Source organism: Megalobrama amblycephala, linkage group LG21 (assembly GCF_018812025.1).
Source record: "Megalobrama amblycephala isolate DHTTF-2021 linkage group LG21, ASM1881202v1, whole genome shotgun sequence".
Classification (NCBI taxonomy): Eukaryota; Metazoa; Chordata; class Actinopteri; order Cypriniformes; family Xenocyprididae; genus Megalobrama; species Megalobrama amblycephala.
The window spans coordinates 654,815-675,188 of record NC_063064.1 but is presented as its reverse complement, the minus strand read 5'-3'; the positions used below and the strand labels follow the sequence as shown (position 1 = coordinate 675,188).

Below are 20,374 nucleotides of genomic sequence, written 5' to 3'. Positions count from 1 at the left end.
TGTCCGTCGTTCCACACTTCGTTTGTTCAGTTAATTAAGTGCATCATTCGGGTTTATAAACTGCTCTTTTTCTATTTGTAATTTTTAGGGTGAACACTCACACTATTTATACTACAAAACATCATAGAATAATACTCAAGTGGCCAATTGGGACACACCTACAGTATAGAGTTATGAATTTGAGTCACATTTTAGACAAAATATTGTCAAAATTTTGTTTTTTGTTAAACGAGTAAAAACAGCCATTAGAGCGAATAGTTTGAATGAATGACTCACTCATTAAGACAGTCCTGAATCCGAATATTGCAGAAACAGTATGTGAGCCGAGTAGTATGTCTGAATTCACAGTATTCATAAAACTCGCCTGATTACCTTCTGCTTTCAGCAATATTCTGAAGTGAGCACATGATGGACACTTACTATCCCATGAGGCCACTGGAGCGAGGCAACTGATGCCGTAGGTCACATGACAGTGACAACACGGCGTATGTAGTATGTCCGTATAAAAATCTTATAGCATTATTTACACAACTGCAAATGCATTCAAGCCACCTCTGAGCTGCATTAAACCATCTGTGTAAATACACCTAAAACCCTCTTCAGATGCAGTGGAACGATGAAAACCAGCACAAAAACTAACTATCGTTATCAACACAATCACAGAAAACATCAAGACATTTGTCAATATCGCACACCAAAGTATACTTTGAGCTTTGGTGATCACCTTGCAACCACGTTTTCTTCAGAAACCACTAAAATCTAGTTTATACTGTGCACTAACTGAACTGTGAAGCTCAGGAGATGTTTGTTGGGTCAATCAGACGAGACAGTAAAGCTTCCCTTTACATAACAGAGCAAGCAGTTGCTTATGAAGCCTCATTCTCTCGCTCGCTCGGCTCTGTTCTTCTTACTCCAGCGACTCTCCAGTTATTTACAACCACTGGGATTACACACACAATGTTCTCCATTAATATTTGATTAGTTCTCTGATAATCACAGCTGAGGAGGAGCCGAGCCCACACCTGTTTATTACCCAGTCAGTCACTGAGGAGGCATAACCAGCTAATGACTTGAGTAACTTCAGCTAGAAACATAAATGACAATCAAGTCCGTCTCATGAGGATGCTTGAATTATGCAACCACAATAAAAAACACAGGAAGCCATCTATGTGAGAAGAAAACAGGAAATGAGAGAAAAGGGAAAATGCCACTGCAACACAAACATGAATTACTTTTGTGAGGATGAGCAGGTGTGTGTTTTTCCTCTCATGAAATGGCTTTCGAACCACTTACGGTGAGCAGATGTCCTGTTCTGCATTGGGTAGTGCTGCATTTCCCCGGAAAAACGGGACATCTGGCTACCCTAAAAGCTCTCCGTAGAGACGGACACAAAAAGGTTTATCTGGATCCTTCTCTGTGCAAACCTCTGACAACCTAAAATATCAAAACCGTTTATCTTTGGTGAGATCCACCCCATGTCAGATTTTGATTCATTTCAACAAATCTATTAATAGATCATTTTTCACACCACCAAAATATCAGTTAAAAATCTGTAAGGATCACAGCTGAAGAACTGCGGGTGTTAGTTGGTCAAACCTCCACCGTTAGACTCTGTCTGTATATAATCACCACTGCTTCAGGAGGGTTTCCATAAAAAAAAGCTTTTCACGTCATCAAATAACAAACTCACGCACCTACAGAAATTCACTTGAACTTCCAGTGGAACTGGGTTGTGTAGTCGAACGAGTCCAAAACAGAGCTTTCTGAACACAACACTACAGGGTTTGGCACTGACAGCTTTCATTCAAAGGCCCCAAGACAACTTTGAACGGATTCATAAATGTTATGTTGGTTGGATATTCCAGCAGGACAAAGATCCAAAATCACACAAACCCAAAACTGACACAAAAATCAGGGTTTTTCCATGCCCACGTACACCACAGAAAAACAGGGCTGCTGATATTAGTGTGATCACTTTATTCATCTGAGCTCCACAGAAACAGAAAAATGTCATAACTCCCCCTACTGGCTGAAGTGCAGTTAATATGTGCTGTAGACACACACACACACACACACACACACACACACACACACACACGTTTAAACCCTCTTTAAATTTCACCGGCCATCTTTGAAACGAGTGTTTCTCAGCCTGTGCTTGTGCTCAGAGTAAATCAGGGTCCTGAAGTAAAGCCACTGCTGAGAACTACATATACTTCATTACTGAAATTAGTACGTTACCATTCAAAAGGTCGGTAAGATTCTTAAAATGTCTCAAAAATGGTGAAATATTATTCCAGTGTAAATCAGCTGTTTTCCATGTGAATATATAGTAAAGTGTAATTTATTCCTGTGATCAAAGCTGAATTTTCAGCATCATTACTCCAGTCTTCAGTGTCACATGATCCTTCAGAAATCATTCTGATATGATGATTTGATGCTCAAGAAACATTTATGATTATTATCAATGTTCATATTTCTGTGGAAACTGTGATACTTTTTATTCTTTAGGATTCTTTGATGAATAGAAAGTTCAAAAGAACAGCATTTATTAGAAATATAATCTTTTATAACATTCCAAACTGTCACTTTTAAATCAAATGAATGCGTCTTTGCTGAATATAAGAAATAATATTAAAAAAAATCAAACTGACCCCAAACTGTTTCTTTGAATCTCAGCTCAATGGAGTAAAGAGACTCACTTGGCGAGCTTCATTTCAATCTGCTGGCGGATCTCCTGCCGCTCCTGATCGCTGCGCACAGGGAAGATGTTCCTGTCCTCCAGCTCCTGTTTACTGGGCCTGTTACGCAGCTTCACCGCCAGAAGCTCTTTCCTTATCCGTCGTGGAAGTGTACCTGCACACACACACACACACACACACACACACACACACACGTGTACAGGGTCATTAATGATGGAGAAATCTGCACAAACAAGGGTCAGTCACACACACACTCATGCCCGAGGCTGATTTGAATAAAACTATCTGGTTTCAAAAAATAACAAAATTTCAATATTCACTGTATAAAATCGATGTATATCAGTTTTTATGACTGTGTCAAACTTCTTTAGAATATCATGTCATCATTTCCACTATAACCACTAATTTTTCTCCTAATACAGTTTTTCAACAGTTTTTGTTTATCAGAGTCAGTGAAGAGCTGGAAATATGTGAAGAAAACAGAGATAAATCAAGGTAAATATCACTTGTGAACAATATATTTGTGTTTTATGTCCAGTCAATCTGTAAACATGTTATTTTAGTATTTCACTGTGTTTAGAATACACTAAATCATTGCCATAAAAGACAAAGGAGTCTTTATTTCAATGTTTTCATCATTTCCCCCATCAAATGTCACCACACATCTCGCTCATCCACGTTTGCTGTTTGTTTTCATGACTTTTTCATGCCCTGTTTCGTTCAGTCCCAGAGTTCCTTCTGCTTGTGTCTCTTTCTCATCACGACAGAGAGCATCAGAAGTAGGACACCAGATGTTGCTGACCAATCAAGTCTAGAGGAAGAAAAGCCTCTTCGTTTGTGAACGCAACAAACCCAACATTATTCACAGCCACTCAGAGACCAATTTGTGAAATAAAATACAAAAAATACTTTGAGTTCTTTTCTGGAGAAATGTGAGTAGTGCTTGCTTGTTTAACCCTTAAATGTGTGAATGTTTCGTCAATCATTATTACACATTCGGGTCTTTAGTGACCCAGATCTATATCTAACTAATCTATAACTGCAGCAAGAGCATAAAACTCTCCTGATATCTTAATAACTGTCAGGGTTCTGTCACTTCGGTCTAGTTTATTTCTTGGTTTTGTGACAGAGCTCTGACACTCCCGTTCTTGTCGTGTTTTTGTGTGAGCGTACGGTCTCGAGTGTTCTCGGGGCTGTGCGCTCTTGTCTGCGTGCCTTGTTTCATGTTGGGAGCGTGGCGTTCGGATCCCGGCACTCGTGTCTAGTTTGATTTCGGTTTCGTGTCGGGATTCGGACACTCGCGCTCCCAGTCCTGTCTTAATTGTGAGCGCACGGTTTGTGTGTACTTTCACTTGCCGTGCGCTCTTGTCTCATGTTTTGTGTAGCACGCGGTTATTTCCACCTGCCGCGTGCTTTCATGTTGTGTTTTTGTCTTTGTTTTGTTTTGGTGTGAGCACATGGCTTGTCATGTGTTTCTTTGTGCCATGTGCTCTCATGTCTATTGTCTTGACCCCGCCCAGCTTGTTATCTCATTATTGGTTGATTTGCCCCACCTGTCCTCCTTCATTACCTGCCTCATTTGCTCTCCTATTTATTCTCCTTGTGTTTGCAGTCCTGTGCTGGTTCGTTGTCGTAATTTCCTGTCATTGAATGTCATATTATTCCTTGTGTGTCAAGTTCGAGTTCAAGGTCGAGTCAAGTCGAGTCAAGTTATAGTCTGTTTTCCCCCTCGGGGTTGTTTTTGTTGTGTTTTTGTTTTTATTTTTATTATTAATAAAGCCCTTCCTTTCCCTGCATCATTGAGTCCTCGCTCCTTCCCTTCCACCCACCTGACAAATAACCTTTACAGAAGAATAAAATAAAGCATATTTGGACCTTGGAAGGGTTAAATTTGAGCAGATGTTTTTTCCCATCATCACTGTTCTCGTCAGAGCTCATTTCTCAGTACATTTATTTTCAACATCTTCAAAGTCAATATTTTGGTCTCTGGCAGCTTCTTCAGATCCACCATCAGTGACAGTGATATCTGACTGAGTTAGGAACCGTTTCAGGTTTTCCTGATGACGCTCGTGTGTTCTTTTGTTTTCTGCCTGCATTATTTTGAAGCATTGTGTATCAGACACTGCCACCTTCAGGAGTGAAGCTGAACTGCACTTATGGAGTCATCAGAGATTCAATTATTGTTGAGCAGAAAAAAATATACTTGCACTATTATACAATACACACACAAAAAGAATTAGAAGTATTAGAAAACAGACATTCTTTTATATATATATATATATATATATATTTTTTTTTTTTTCATATTGTTTATATGAATATATTGAGGAACACTAAGAAGGTTGATGTCTAACTTTAAAACATGAATGAGGGTTAGGGTTAGTGAACCCTCGATAAACCCTAACCCTAAACATAAATATAAAAATAAAAGCTAATTTAAAATATTAATAATACTATAATAGTAAGTATATAAATAATACTAAAATAACACTGATCTCAGTTCAAATTAATCAGCAGTAATAATGATAGTCTGTATTATTTTCATCATTAAACAGATACTTTGCAACTTTGTGAAACAGTTCATCTAAAATAATAACTCTCACGTAACAGCTGTGATGTGAGAAACCCACCGGAGATGACGGACTCGTTCCAGCTGTCGGGGTCGCTGAAGTATTCGTCCAGACGCATGTTCTCCTTGTTCTCTTCTGCCTCTTTCTTCTCCATCTCTCCGCTCGGCTCATTCTCAGTGCTGGCGGCGCGGGACAGACGTCCATCCGAGCGCCGTCTGGGTGAACTACGGATCTCCTTACTGTGGAAACTATGGGAAAGCAAGGAAGTGCATGTAAAGGAATCGTTGAAAAGGGAAGATGATGCATCTGACTCTGAGTCTGTCTCATCTGAGGGTCAAATGCAGTTAAATGCCTTAAAAGTCAAACTACAAGAACATTCACCAAAACGTGCGATACAAGAGAACGACGCGTTTGGCAGTCAGTCGCTGTCAAACATGTGATGCATTTAAAGAAGCCATTTTCAATTGACCAAATGTGTAAATGACATGGTTGAAAAACAACACAATCAGAATTTTTGTTGTTATAGTTAAAAGAAATGAATATTTTATTCAGTGAGGATGCTTTATATTGATCAAAAGTGACAGTAAAGACTTTTACGTTGTTGCAAAAGATTTCTGTTCTGAATAAATGCTGTTCTTTTGAAACAATATCATTCTGAAAAAAGCAATGTATAATGGATTTGAGTAATGATGCTGGAAATTCAGCTTTGCATCACAAGTATAAATTACATTTTAAAATATATTCAGACAGAAAACAGTTATTATAAATTGTAATAATATTTCACAGTTTTTACTGTATTTATAATCAAATAAATGCAGCCTCAGTGAGCAGAAGAGACTCTTTCAAAACATTAAAAATCTTACAGACCCCAGACTTTTGACTACGTAGCACACAATTCATGTCAACGATTTTATATGGTTCTTTTTGTAAACGATGATAGAAGTGTCCCACTCAGCCTCTCACCCGTCCTGCCGGTGTTTGGAGGCCAGCGCGCGGTGCAGTTCCTCTATGATGCAGCTAGGGGGCAGCTGAGGGTGCAGGACGCCCAAGTGAGGCGAGCCGGTGGGGGTGGAGATCCTGCCCCTCAGGGCATCTTTGGGGAGGGTGAAGTTGCGGGGCAGTGTGGCTGGAGCAGGCCGGATATGATTGGAGTGGGTACCTAATGGACGAGAAGAAGAAAAGATTTCACTTTTGTCATTTTGTTTCATTGTTACACTCCTCTGGACTAATCTAGAAAACATTTATACATGCAGTCGATAAAGTGGCACTGACTGTCCAGACTGCCCAGTCTAGTAAGCAGCTTCACAGGAGGTTTGGCAGGAGGAGTGTGGACTTCTCTGAGCGGTGGCTCCTCCTTCCTCTCCTCACGGCCCTCAGGGGCCTCGGGGGGCCCGACACTGGCCTCTACAGAGGGCCTATCCTCATCCTCGCTTTGCCCGAGGTCCCCTTCTGTTTCCGTCATCTCTGTGGTGTCTCGAGCTGAAAAGAGATCAGGCCAGAAATGGGCGTTCTGTGATCTCTGTCGCCACCTAGTGCTCATTCAGTGCTGCTCATTCTCTCCATTTCCCACCTTTCATTGTGTCATCACTAACAAAATCATATTCACAAAAATACAAAGTGAACAGGCACATACCATGCATCCTTATCAAATCAAATATGCGTTTATAATTGTTAAAGTCAACATGAAACAGCCTCCACAACCCATTTTACTTCCCTAATGATGCATATTTCTGAAACAGACAGAAAAGTCAGACAGGACTTGATTTGATCCACTGGGAATTGATTGGAAGAGGCTTTTGACGGGATGTGCACTGGGAAAAAATGGTGTGGGATTTACTAATTGATAAGTGATTTACTAATTTTCACTCAGAAATTGCGAGAAAATTTCAAACATAATTATAAAGAAACACATGGAATTAAAATTTTAAAGTAGAAAGACTGAAATAGTATTTTCTTGTAAAGCTTGCTCTACTAATGTTTGCTTTATTCACAACTTAGAAAAATCATTTTTACACCGTGGAGGCTGAAGGTCAAGTTCACCATTACATTACAATAACATTACTGTAAAACATTACAACAACAACATTATAAAACTTTATTAACTGCTGACAATATTTAAGGAAGACTATATTACCTATTACAGTAGCCTAAAACACTGCCTGCCTTAATAGATATTTGGCAAATAGCAGGACTTTTTCCAGTTTTATTTTGAACCCTGAACACAGCTAACATGAATCTACATTCGCATTAAGTTATGAAAACATTATTTCTGAATGTGTCCAGTTCAAATGTCCAGTTTTAAATGTTTTTTTTTTTTTTTTGGTTATATGAATGTTAAAGAAACATTCCATTTTAGAATTTTGCAGTCATTACAGGAACGTTACATTTGAACAATGAAGTCGTAACATTTGAAAAGTTCAAAGTTCCATAAATGATGTATTATAAATAGTGTTTTTGTGCTAACATTTTGAGAACATTATTAAGACCAGATAGTTTTGAACAAATGTTCTATTAAAGAGTTTTACATATTCCCTTTCATGTAGTGTGTGATAGAGCGGTTTGTGAATGTAAAAGATCAAAAGTGCAGTTAAACAGAGTTTTTCTCTCTATTCTGAACTGAAACGAGTCGTCAGTAATTCAGTCTCACTTCCTGCTCGTAGGTGTGTAACTAATTTGCATAATGCCCGCCTCTGCTCTTGATTGGCTGAACAGCGTCTCTTTGCCCCGCCCTCAATCACTGTAGTTGTATCTGAGACTGGAAGAGTTTGGTTCGTGTCGTTCATGTCGAGAAGACGCTGTTTTCTGCTGAGATTGATACGGTAAAACCGACGCCGTCGTTACTGTTCGTATCACTGCGAATCAAGAGCTGAGATTCAGATATGATAATGAGCGTTTGGTTTCTGACCAATCACAGCAGAGCAGCTCTCAGAAAGGCGGGGTTTAGAGAGACCGAATCCTTGATGGAAGCGTTTCAGACACTGAGAGAAAAGAGCTGATGCTGCAGTGGATATTATGAGAGAATTAAAGTGTTTTTGATCTCGGATGAATGTGAACCTGTTGTAGGAGACGAGAAACAACATTAGAAACCTTTAAAACAGCAGAAGAGGGCACTTTAATGTTACTGTTCATAACTTTGAGAGAACCTTGTCAGAACATCAGCTCAAGTTCTGAGAACATTCCCTGTTAGCTGGGAATACAATCATTTATTTCTATTGGACTAATGGAAAAATACAGTCAGGAATGTGCATTAATGATGTTAATAGCCTCGGCTGTAGTTTCACGTTGACTCTACTGTCATCTGTTTCACAAAAGACCAAGCGTTCACGAGTCCTGACCTGTAGACAGATTGTCCTCATCAGATCCTAGATCCTCGGAGTTGCTGGCCAGCGGTGCCATGGGCTCGTCCTCTCTCTCGTCTGCGTCCGAATCCTCCAGCGTGGGGCTTCCGGGCTCGTCTGTACTCCCTCCGCAGGCCAGGCCAGACTCTGTAAGCATGGGAAACCGGTCAGTCTTAAGGGCTGTCATCACTTCCTCATAAAAACCTCACAACTCTCCTGGTGGTCAAACAGCACGAGCTGATCTGGCTCCAGTCGTTCATGTTCGCTGCAGGAGCGTTTGGCAGTGTGGGTGCAGTGAAGAGCGTGATGTGGCGCTTTCTCACCCATGCCAGCCTCCGCCAGCCCCTTCCTGACAAGATCCTCACGGTTCTGCCTGCTGGGCACTTTCCTCTCCAGCGCTGCGGATCAAACACAGATCTCACTCAACACAAACACCGCAACACTTCCGTCTCCAATGCTGCTGCGCAGATACTAATAATCATTTATAAAAATCACAGCTTTCAAAATCAAAGTGATATTGTATAAAATACATGAACATTTTCAAAAAAAATGTAACACCATTAACAAGTTCATTCAGTTTGTTATTGTAAGGTCAAGCTTTATTCGTAATAAAAGTCATAAGTAAAGACTGATGTCAAGGACATTTTTATTATTTCAGCTTAATTTTCCAGTTATGTCAAACTCTAAAATATTTTTTTTTCAGGTCGAAACTGCTAAAAAAAAAAGATTAGAAAAGTTGTTGAAACTAATGTAATGATAAAATTTAACCATTTAATGTATAAATATTTTATTTAATTACGTATCCATATTATTATACATACAATTTTTATATAAATAAAAACTTAAATACCAAATTTTAAATAGATTAAAAAATAAAAATACAATTATTTTTAATAATAAATATTTTTAGAAATAATTTTGACTAAACAAACAAATATCTTTTCAGCAACTTTTCACTGTTTCTACACCTCGGCTTGTCTGTCAGTCAGTTTGTTCATTACAGCTGAGGATTTTTCAGTATTTCTGTAGGTCACATGCTCACGAGTGAGTCACTGAATCATTCATTCAACCGATTCTGATTCATTCAGAAACAAATCACCAGTACAATTCTGCTCAGAAATTATTTGCATTGACTGACAAATATAGACAAAGTAACTTATATTAGTAAGCAATATTATGTCTCAAATATATGTTACTCAAAATTAATTTCTTGTTTATTGAGCAACTGTATAAAATAAATATCACAGTAGCAATTGTGCCGTCGAGCTGTTATTCAGCACAAAGTCACAGCTGCTCCTTTTATTTGTTTATTTGATGAATTATCCATGTGATGTTTATAAGTTATTGTTCAACATTTAGATCTTTGTTTCTGAACTCACCTGTAGAGCCCTGTCTCAGTTTTTCATTTTTCTTTTTCCTCCACTTCCAGGGTTTGAAGATGCGGCCCAGGCTGGCCAGCTTACTGCTGCGGCGGATGGGCGGCGTCCGGACCCCTGACACCAGACAGCCGGAGTGAAGCGTTCTGTGCGGATCCATCACATCTACAGCACAAAACACACAAGCAGAAATCTTCTCAGAGGAGGTTTCCATCAGAAACTAATGTCGACTCATCTGTCAGTTTGTAAAAACAAGCAAAAATCATATCACAAGTGCGGCTGATGGAAGAACACGGCTTCAACATTACATTAAGCATTTAAAATGCAGCTGGTTTGAGTAGGTGTGAATGAATCCAGTCCTATTTCAGGTTCTAGAAGTTCTGTTTGTATTCACTGCAATTCATTAATTCATTGCAGTCTGATTCACATATTCATTTACATATGCATTAAATTAATTCCAAACAAACTCATTTTTTGCCTTGATGATATATAAATAGAAAGCTGAAGCATTTGTTAAAAGAGCTTTTTAGCAAATATTTTGTAAATTTTGATGCAGGTGTTTACATTGAGCCATCAACCCAATGGGTGCATGTCAACATATCCTGACTGCATCACAAAGCGTTTTGGAGCCCGTTTACACCAGTATTTAGTGTCGACTGACATCAGAGCACCTGAGACGGACGATATAACAGCTGTGAGGGCCGGTGATGCTCCGCGGGGACTGAAGGTGTCTGATACAGCAATCTCAGGACACACGGGTGAGCATTTGCTGTGCCAACATGATTTGTTTACCAAGGTGGAACAGCACATGGGTCATCTCCCCTGACACAAAACATCAGCTTTAATTCGAAAGATAAACAGATAAAGTTCTGTTGTTATTTACTCAACCTCGAGTCTACGAAACCTGAATGATGTTCTCCCTTCCAAAGAGCACAAAAAGAGAAGTTTTGAGGAATGTTTATGCTGCTCTTTTCCATTTAATTAAAATTAAAGCTGAATGAAGATGGAGACTGATGAGCCTAAAAACAAGACAAAACCCCCACAAAAGTAGCATGTTATTTTCAAGTCATTCAACACACACGACATACAACAGCACTGCGAGAGGAAGAGACTGAAACTGATATTCTCAGAAATCTTGCCCTTACTTATTCGCTTTTGCACATTTTCAGACTTGCTGTATGAAAACACTGAACCAGGTTTGGCATTAATTATTGCCAAATTCACATGACAAGATTAAGATTTTTACACAGGTGAAAAAGACAAACAGCAGGAGACAAGGAGCTGCATCATGTCTGTCTCACACGGTCTGCGTCGACACAAACAAATGACTGTTTTAAAGTGCCCTCTTCTGCTGTTTTAAAGGTTTCTAATGTTGTTTCTCGTCTCCTACAACAGGTTCACATTCATCCGAGATCAAAAACACTTTAATTCTCTCATAATATCCACTGCAGCATCAGCTCTTTTCTCTCAGTGTCTGAAACGCTTCCATCAAGGATTCGGTCTCTCTAAACCCCGCCTTTCTGAGAGCTGCTCTGCTGTGATTGGTCAGAAACCAAACGCTCATCGGCGTCGGTTTCACCGTATCAATCTCAGCAGAAAACAGCGTCTTCTCGACATGAACGACACGAACCAAACTCTTCCAGTCTCAGATACAACTACAGTGATTGAGGGCGGGGCAAAGAGACGCTGTTCAGCCAATGAAGAGCAGAGGCGGGCATTATGCAAATTAGTTACACACCTACGAGCAGGAAGTGAGACTGAATTACTGACGACTCGTTTCAGTTCAGAGTCGATTCTTTCTTTTAGGAGACAAAAACTCTAATTATCTTTGAATCTTTGCAGATCTTTCACAAACAGCTCAATCACACACTATACATGATAGAGAATATGTGAAAAAGCTTAATATGTGCAATCCTGTATTACTCACAGAAATCAAGTCAGCTTCGATTCACCTGCAACTCAAGACACAAACTGCTCCTGGTTCACTGACAGCTGAGTGACGCTTCAGATCCACACCCACTTCTACACATCAATCTATCAGACAGGCTGCCACTGGATTAATCTGTCCGAACCCCATCAAACACATGACTGCGTCTCCAGTAAGAGCTGCAGGGCGCTCGAACCCTGCGCCGCAGCAGGAATAGAAGCAGTCTCTGCCCACACAGTCTGGCTGCGACGGAGAGCTGACACCTCCGGAGGAGTGCAGATGAACCGTGGGCAGTGCCGAGAGCTTCTATCTCTGTCTGTTTCCTCCGATTGTCACACCTAAACGCACGAAAGTGAAAAAACAACAATAACAACACCTGTTTATATCAGAAGGAATCGTGATGGACGTAAAATCATCTATAATACGTTTAAGTTGCCGTCCTGGTTTGCATCAGCCACACTAGAGGATCAGTAACTACTAACTATTTTGTGCACTAATTCGGTCACACCATTAGTTGTTAAAGTTCATCACTAGTGTCGTGAGCTGATCGTACATGTCAGGTGTGGATGACGGGATGAGGCCAGAACTAATAAAAAATAAAACATATAAAACTGCCCCGGAGGGGAAAACAGGATGGCAATTGGTAGTACAGATACAGCAGGACTGAAAATCATACTTGAGTAAAAGTACAGATACCTTACAGTAAAAATTACTCCATTGCAAGGTACAGACACCAATTCCAATACGACGTGAGTAAAAGGGTTCGAGTGTCTGATTTCAACAGTACTGAAGTATTTTACTCGTGCTGAATGCAGGTTCACAGACGCACTCGTCCTCGACACCTGAGAGACGCGCCAGTGAAACACAAGAAACAGCTGATCTGTGAGGAGAGCGATCACATTTATTTCTAAAATCAAAATAAAACTGAACACCTCAATATTGAAATAAATCAAGGTCGACGCAACAGCCTCTTAAAGGGACGGTTCACCCAAAAATGAAAATTCTGTCATCATTTATTCAACATCAAGAGTCACAGTGTCAGAAACCTCTCAGATTTCATCAAAAATATCTTAATTTGTGTTCTGAAGATGAACGAAGGTCTTACGGGTGTGGAACGACACGAGGGAGAGTAATTAATGACAGAAATGTCATTTGTGGGTGAACTAACCCTTTAAATGTCTACAATCACTCAAGTCTCATTTAAGTGTTGAGAAAGGGAATAGGCAACCAATATCCTTCAAAAAGACAAATAAAAATCATGTTAAATAGCCTAGATGGTGACTCCTTTGTGGAACTGATGGACATTGAAAGTATATAGACAAATTTGTTATGGCTATTATTTATTTTTTTTTTATTATTATTAGTAGTAGTAGTTCAATTTATTTTTATTTTATTTTGTTATAATGGAAAATGGAAAATATTGTTGGAATGTGTGATGATTTTTGACAAATAAAATTGTTGTTAAAAAAAAATAAAAATAAAATCATGTTAAATAAAATGAAATTCTATTTAAAAAGCCTGCTGGACCTCATCATGACCTCATCTCATCAGTGAAACACCTGCGATTCAGCAACGACCTGCTCTCATTCATGTAAAGTACTCTTGCTGACGAGTTTGAGTGATTAATGACAAAAAGCACAAGATATAGTACCTTCAGTGCCCTGTAGATGGCGATATCACTTCTTTATAGCAGAAATAAGTGCAGCAGAAAAAGTTAGGTGCCGAGCCAGATGTAACGAGTAACTTCATCACAGATATACTGCAGTAAAGAGTATATATACTCCTTCAAAAATGTAGTCAAGTGGAGAGTAAAAGTTGCCAATATCTTTGATAATCAGTAAAACGACAGAGTAGCCAAAAAGATACTGAAGTACAGTAACTAATTACATTTACTCAAATATCAAAGAACTGCTGTTGACCAAACAAAATTGCATTTACTGCATTTATTATTACTTCCTGAGGGTGTTCTAGTAAGAGAAATTCTGAACATTGAAAGAGTCTCAGAAGTGTGATGTTGTGTTCTGCTGGAGTGACTGTAATATCAGTGAAGGAACTCGTCTCCTCCAGCTCACCTGCTGAAATATCCAGATGAAAAGCATGTGTTTGTCTACAATTACCCAGTCTAAGAAAGTCACGGGTTGCGTAGCTAAGATCGACGCTGTGCTGCGTATTATGCAGAACAAACTGCGCATTAATGTAATGCAGTTATATAAGAGCTCGTGTGAAGCTCAGTGAGAGCAGAGGATGTGTGAGCGGTCAGACGGAGCCAGACGAGGTAAAGCAGGTCAGCTGTTGGTGTCTTACTGAAGCAGCGGCGCAGAATCCAGGTCAAGCCGTTCAGTTTCTGCAGCTACAGCACGAGCTGGGGTCAGAGCGCCGTTGCCATGGTTACTCCTCCGGATGTGCGGCGCAGCCCCTCGGAGGCGCAGCATCACTAACGGGGGTTGCTGGGTGGACGGGGAGGCTGTTGCCACGCAGAGCGACTAGAAACCCACGAGAGCCAATCGGAGGCGAGCATCCCTCTATTTATAATTTCTAGATGTTGTTTTGAAAAATCCATCATGGGATGCTGAGCATCAGTGTATCGTGTGTAAACGTACATCAAGACATAAGCATGGAAAAATCTAGTGTAAACCCCAAATGATGGCTTTCCCTGAAGGTGATCCGGTGTTTTCCCCTCCCTCTCTCTCTCCCTCTCTCTCTTTCTGTCATCTGCATGTTTGACTGTTTCTTCACATCTGACCTCTTCTGTTATCAGACTGGAGAAAATAAACCGATACAGACGAGTGTTTCTCATGAATCCAGGTTCCCATCCTCCACGCCGCACCAACACACACATATAATACGCTTTTTGCATATAATGCAGCAGTCTAGAAATATTCCCATATGTTTCTGAAGTAAGAATATTAATAAGTGAGATTAGACACTCGATAGTAAGCCGCTTTCACTCTTCCAGCTTGCTGTAGATCACATTTACAGTACTGACACAACTTTATTATAGATGTGTTCATGAACATTACATGTGTTTCTGTGTCTGAGATTAACTGCACACGAGACGCCCTGAAAGTCACTGAATACTGTCAATGCAAACTAATTAAATGACAGAAAGATGCTGTAAGTTTCTTGTTCTCATGGTTGTTTTTGATGATAAGGTTATTGAGGGTTCCCGGAGATCTGTTACGGTGAGGGAAGCAGACGAAGAAGGAGATATTAGTAATTCCAACACAAAGGTTTGTTAACACAGTCTAGAACACGGCGAACGGGAAACGACAAACACACCTTACCAAGACGAGAACCGATAATGAACTACTGAAAGACACGGAGAATAAATACACAGAGAACATGATGACAGACACCTGAACGCAATCAGAAATCAAGGAGAATAACCAGAATGCGATTAAGACTAACTGAAGCACTGGAAACACACACAGGAATAAAACTAACACCAAACATAACATGACCCTGACAAGATCGTGATATTCTGGAAGAAACTATGATAGTTTTGGTGAATTTGTAATATTAATGGTCCGTCATTAACACTACACAGGAAGTAATGCAAGATAAATGAGTAGAACTACATTAACAGCAAGATTAACTCATCAGCAATAGCAAATGTAAGACCAGGATTGTTCCTTATTAGGTAATCAATAATTACTGAATGAAATTAGCCTAATTAAGGATATTAACTATGACAAATTAATAACTAATCACATTTGTCTGAAGTGTCTCTCTTTACTTGAACATCATAAAGTGCATCACTAGTGTTAAAACTGCTTTTAAATAATGGTCTATATCACTAATAGATCTCGCTATATATATATATATATATACAGTATATCCAGAAATCATTCTAATATGTTGGAAACAGTTGAGCTGCTTAATATTTTTTTATAACCTGTGATTGTTACAATCACTCCAGTTCCCAGCATCCTCCTGTTCTGCACACCTGTCTGCACTTCCCTCATCAGTCTTCCCACCATCTCCCCGGATTCCCAGCACCTGTTGTCCTCGTCAGCACTCCCTGTAAGCTGGACTCACTCCCTGTCCGTTCTTGTTGTTCATTTATGGTGATACTGATGCTTGTGTTGTAGTTCATCTGTTCCTTGTTTACATTAAAGGCTGTATTATTGTGGATTTCCGTGCTTGCCTCGTCTCTACAGCACGGCTGGTAACAGTCATACTTTTTCGGGATTCTTTGATGAATAAAAAATTTAAAAGAAGAGCATTTATTTAAAATAGAAATTCTTTGTAACAATATACACTACTGCTTTTAATACTTTCATTCAGCAAGGATGTATTAAATTGATAAAAATTGATCGTAAAGACATGTATTGTTATTCATCAGTGAATCCTGAAAAAAAGTATCACGGGTTATAAAAAAATCTGAAGCAGCACAACTGTTTTCAACATTGATAATAATCATGAATGTTTCTTGAGCATCAAATCATCATATCAGAATGATTTCTGAAGGATCATGTGACACTGAAGACTGGAGTAATGATGCTGAAAATTCAGGAATAAATTACACTTTACTATATATTCACATAGAAAACAGCTGATTTACACTGGAATAATATTTCACTATATTACTGTATTTTCTGTATTTTGATACAAATAAATGCAGGCTTGATGAGTACAAGAGACTTCTTTTTCAAAAACATTAAAAATAGTAATAATATACATTTATACATGACCGGTAACTTTTGACTGAAACGCTTTGACAGAAATTAGGTAACATTATTAAGAAATTAAACATAAGTAATTTTCTTCTCACGCAGATAACAACACAGAGACGATATATAAGTAGAATAGATGCTGATAACTAACGCATTATTTCAGACGCTTCAGGAGATCAGCAGCACTTTCACTGAAGAGCCTTTAGCGTGAGCGCTGCTCTGAATCTACACAACTCTTCCTTATCACTGAATCCCTCACGTGCATCATCATCATCATCATCATCATCATCATCATCATCATCATCGTCATCATCATCATCATCATCATCATCATCATCATCATCATCATCATCATCATCATCATCGTCATCATCATCATCATCATCATCATCCCGCGCCTGACAGAACCGCGTGAAGAAAAGAGCTTTGGTCATTCAGTGTCATTCGGTAAAAGCAAATATTTTTTCCCAAGCCTTTTCCTGCATATATAATTACTATCAGAATAACGAGCAGGCATGTGCAGAGAGAGGATGATGTGAATGTGACAGAGGAGAATATCCACAGTGTAGACTAACCCTAACCCTTCAATTATGAAAGACGATTTTTGGCACATTCCCTAAAGTCTTGGCTACAAAAGAGCTGTTCAACATTTACACCATTATTGGCCATGACTGAAGAAAAGAAAGAAAGAAAAGCAACAGATCATTTAAAACAGTGACGTACAGTGGAGCGTTTTCACACTATATGGAGTAATAATTAATTATAAGAAGACAAAGAAAAGAAAAAAGTTGGTTTAGCCATTACATCTCATCATGAGTAAACACAGAAGTTCTTCTCTAGGTCACATGGGATTGATTCTGAAAGCATGTTCAGAACAAAATGAATTTCACAGTCAGACATCAGCGGCAGATCCTCACATGATCACACTAACGCTACTGAGATCTGATGGACACGCGTCACATGACTCCTGAATTACTGCTGAGAAACGAATCATTCTGAAAAGAGATGATGATGATATATATATATATGATGGCATTATTAAAGGGATTAGTTCACCCAAAAATGTAATTACTCTCCCTCATGCCGTTCCACAGCCGTAAGACCTTCGTTCATCTTCAGAACACAAATTAAGATATTTTTGATGAAATCCGAGAGGTTTATGACTCGTCCAAAGACATCAATATAATCAACACTTTCAAGGTCCAGAAACGTACTAAAGACATCCTTAAAACAGTCATGTGACTGCAGTGGTTCAACCTTAATGTTATGAAGAGACGAGAATACTTTTTGTGCGCAAAAACAAAACAAACATAACTTTATTCAACAATTCTCATATGCTATTTACGTTGCAGAGCTTCCATGTTTACTTCCTAATGCCGGCTCAGTATTGGCCAAAGCTGGTCACGTGATCAGCAAAACGCATTTGTGTGACGCCGGCCAATAATGAGTTGCTGTTCTGATGTAGAACCTGGAAGAGCTGGACGTAAACAGCGTATGAGAATGACACAGAAGAGATTGTTGAATAAAGTGGTTATTTGTGTTTTGTTTTTGCGCACAAAAAGTATTCTCGTCTCTTCATAACATTAAGGTTTATCCACTGCAGTCACATGACTGTTTTAACAATGTCTTTAGTTCCTTTCTGGAGCTTGAAAGTGTTGATTATATTGCTGTCTATGGACGAGTCTAGGATTTCATCAAAAATATCTTAATTTGTGTTTTGAAGATGAATGAAGGACTTACAGGTGTGGAACGACATGAGGGCGAGTGATTAATGACAGAAATTTCACTTTTGGGTGAACTAACCCTTTAAACATTAGAATTCAGAAAAAGAGAGTCACACAGGTTTGGACAGACAGCAGATTTTCTCTGTCCATCATCATCATCATCATCATCATCACAGATAGATCACTGAAGCAGATGACAGCAGCTGAACAGAGCCGACGAGAGGCTGATGCAGTACAGGCAAATGTCGAGAGGTTTGTTTTCTGCCTTCCATCTCTCTTCATGAGCTTTCATGGGCTTGTTAACAAACTGGCAACACAAATAGGTCATGATGTAAAATTGATTAGTTGTGGTCCAGTTTTTAAATGTTTCATCAATTTGATCTGTCCATAAATTGGCCATATAATAGGAGTCCCATGAAACAAGTCTCATTTATATCTGATTGTTTATTGTGACAGCAATCAAAATCCAATTCTCTTCTTGTTTTCAGAACCAATATGAAAATGAACCATGATCCGGATGAAGTGAAGTTAACCAGAACGTCCCCAGAGCAAGGAAATAACACCGCATTAAAGAGAGGACTGGTAATGGAGATCAGTCAATATTTAGAAATATCGTATTACAGACGCGATCGATTGCGGTCGGTGCAGCATGAATGCGGTTTAAAGTCTTCAGTGTTCAGGCTCATGGGAACAGACTCGACAACATCGGCATGAATCAAAGCTTCGGATGTGTACAGTACAGCTGCAAAGTGCTCTATGATTGATTTTTCTCTGTGCTAAAACAGCACTTTAAACATATAGAATACAAAATATTTATGGTCCAGTACCGTCGGCAGACACCACAGCAATGGTGTTTACATTTAGCATTAAATATTCAGGCACTGAGTTCACTGATGTAAGAGGGAAATCGTTTTCTTTTTCCTGTCTTTCAGGCGCCGGGAATTCAGTTGTGCTCAAGTCTGTGTGAACGCTGACACCAGACCCAAACCAGCGGACCGAGACCCTGAGAAGATGCTCTCGATCGGCTCGACTGAAATATGAACACAACACAGAACAAAGACATCTAAACAAACCAAAAACAGGACGTGATGTCACAAAATGTGACCCTAAAAAAGCCAGAATGCAGAAGCACACCTGGTTTTTCTCATCATATGTTGCTCATGTTCATCTCAGGTGTTGGAAATGCCGTCTCAGATCTTGGTTTGTGTGTAACGGAGGGAATCCTGCTGTTTTGACTCCTTCACAGGTTTCAGAAGCTCTTCATGAGCTCTCAGCTGGTCAAAACACCATCACATGTACACACACATACATCGAGCGCATCCGTCATAAAAGCTGTTGTTTAGTTTTATTAAAGTTTTATTTATAGTTTTATCTTTAGGTTCGGTGTTAAAAACGCTAAGCGAAGCAGGACTATGCCCCGGTTTCACAGACAGGGCTTAGATTAAACCAGGATTACATCTTACTTCAATTAGGACATTTAAGTAGCTTTTATTTGGTGTTCATCTTGAGACAAAACAATCTCACTAATATATTTTAAGATAAATGTGTATTTTAGTCTGGGGCTAGATTAAGCCTGTCTGTGAAACTGGGGGTAAGTGCATCATTTTTTACCAAGAGAACCAAACTACAAGTGTGAACACTCCCTAAATGTTAACTGTAAATGTTTATAGAAAAGCAGTTTCCACAGAAGTTTTTTTCTCCAGAGAGCTAGTACATTAACAAATGCCTGAATGTCCCTGGAAGACATTTTCAACACAAATGAGGCCAAACTTTAAAGAGACGCAGGACAGAAGAAAACAGGTTTGTGTTTTTGTATTCAGCATGAGAATGACAGGGTAGAGAAAAAATGTTGAATAAAGTGGTTATTTTTGTTTTGTTTTTGCGCACATCACATTAAGGTTGATCCACTGCAGTCACATGACTGTTTTAACAATGTCTTTAGTTCCTTTCTGGACCTTGAAAGTGTTGATTATATTGCTGTCTATGGACGAGTCTCCTCTTGGATTTCATCAAAAATATCTTAATTTGTGTTCTGAAGATGAATGAAGGACTTACAGGTGT

General features: G+C 39.2%; 1 protein-coding gene across 3 annotated transcripts in view; it reads right to left on the bottom strand.

The window, feature by feature from the left end:
- phactr3b (phosphatase and actin regulator 3b) overlaps window positions 1-20,374 on the bottom strand; it is a 52,309-nt gene that overhangs the window by 20,949 nt on the left and 10,986 nt on the right. Inside the window, exons 1-8 of one of the 3 annotated variants that reach the window (XM_048173069.1) lie at window positions 11,914-12,049; window positions 9,990-10,151; window positions 8,934-9,008; window positions 8,608-8,757; window positions 6,545-6,751; window positions 6,236-6,431; window positions 5,333-5,520; window positions 2,703-2,856 (exon numbers count right to left, since the gene is read on the bottom strand). In XM_048173069.1, coding sequence (XP_048029026.1) covers window positions 2,703-2,856; window positions 5,333-5,520; window positions 6,236-6,431; window positions 6,545-6,751; window positions 8,608-8,757; window positions 8,934-9,008; window positions 9,990-10,146 — 1,127 coding nt within the window. In that variant the 5' untranslated portion in view covers window positions 10,147-10,151; window positions 11,914-12,049. Of the gene's footprint in view, window positions 1-2,702; window positions 2,857-5,332; window positions 5,521-6,235; window positions 6,432-6,544; window positions 6,752-8,607; window positions 8,758-8,933; window positions 9,009-9,989; window positions 10,152-11,565; window positions 11,826-11,913; window positions 12,050-20,374 lie in introns of those variants that run through there. The other 2 variants (XM_048173068.1, XM_048173067.1) reach the window with 2 other exon arrangements.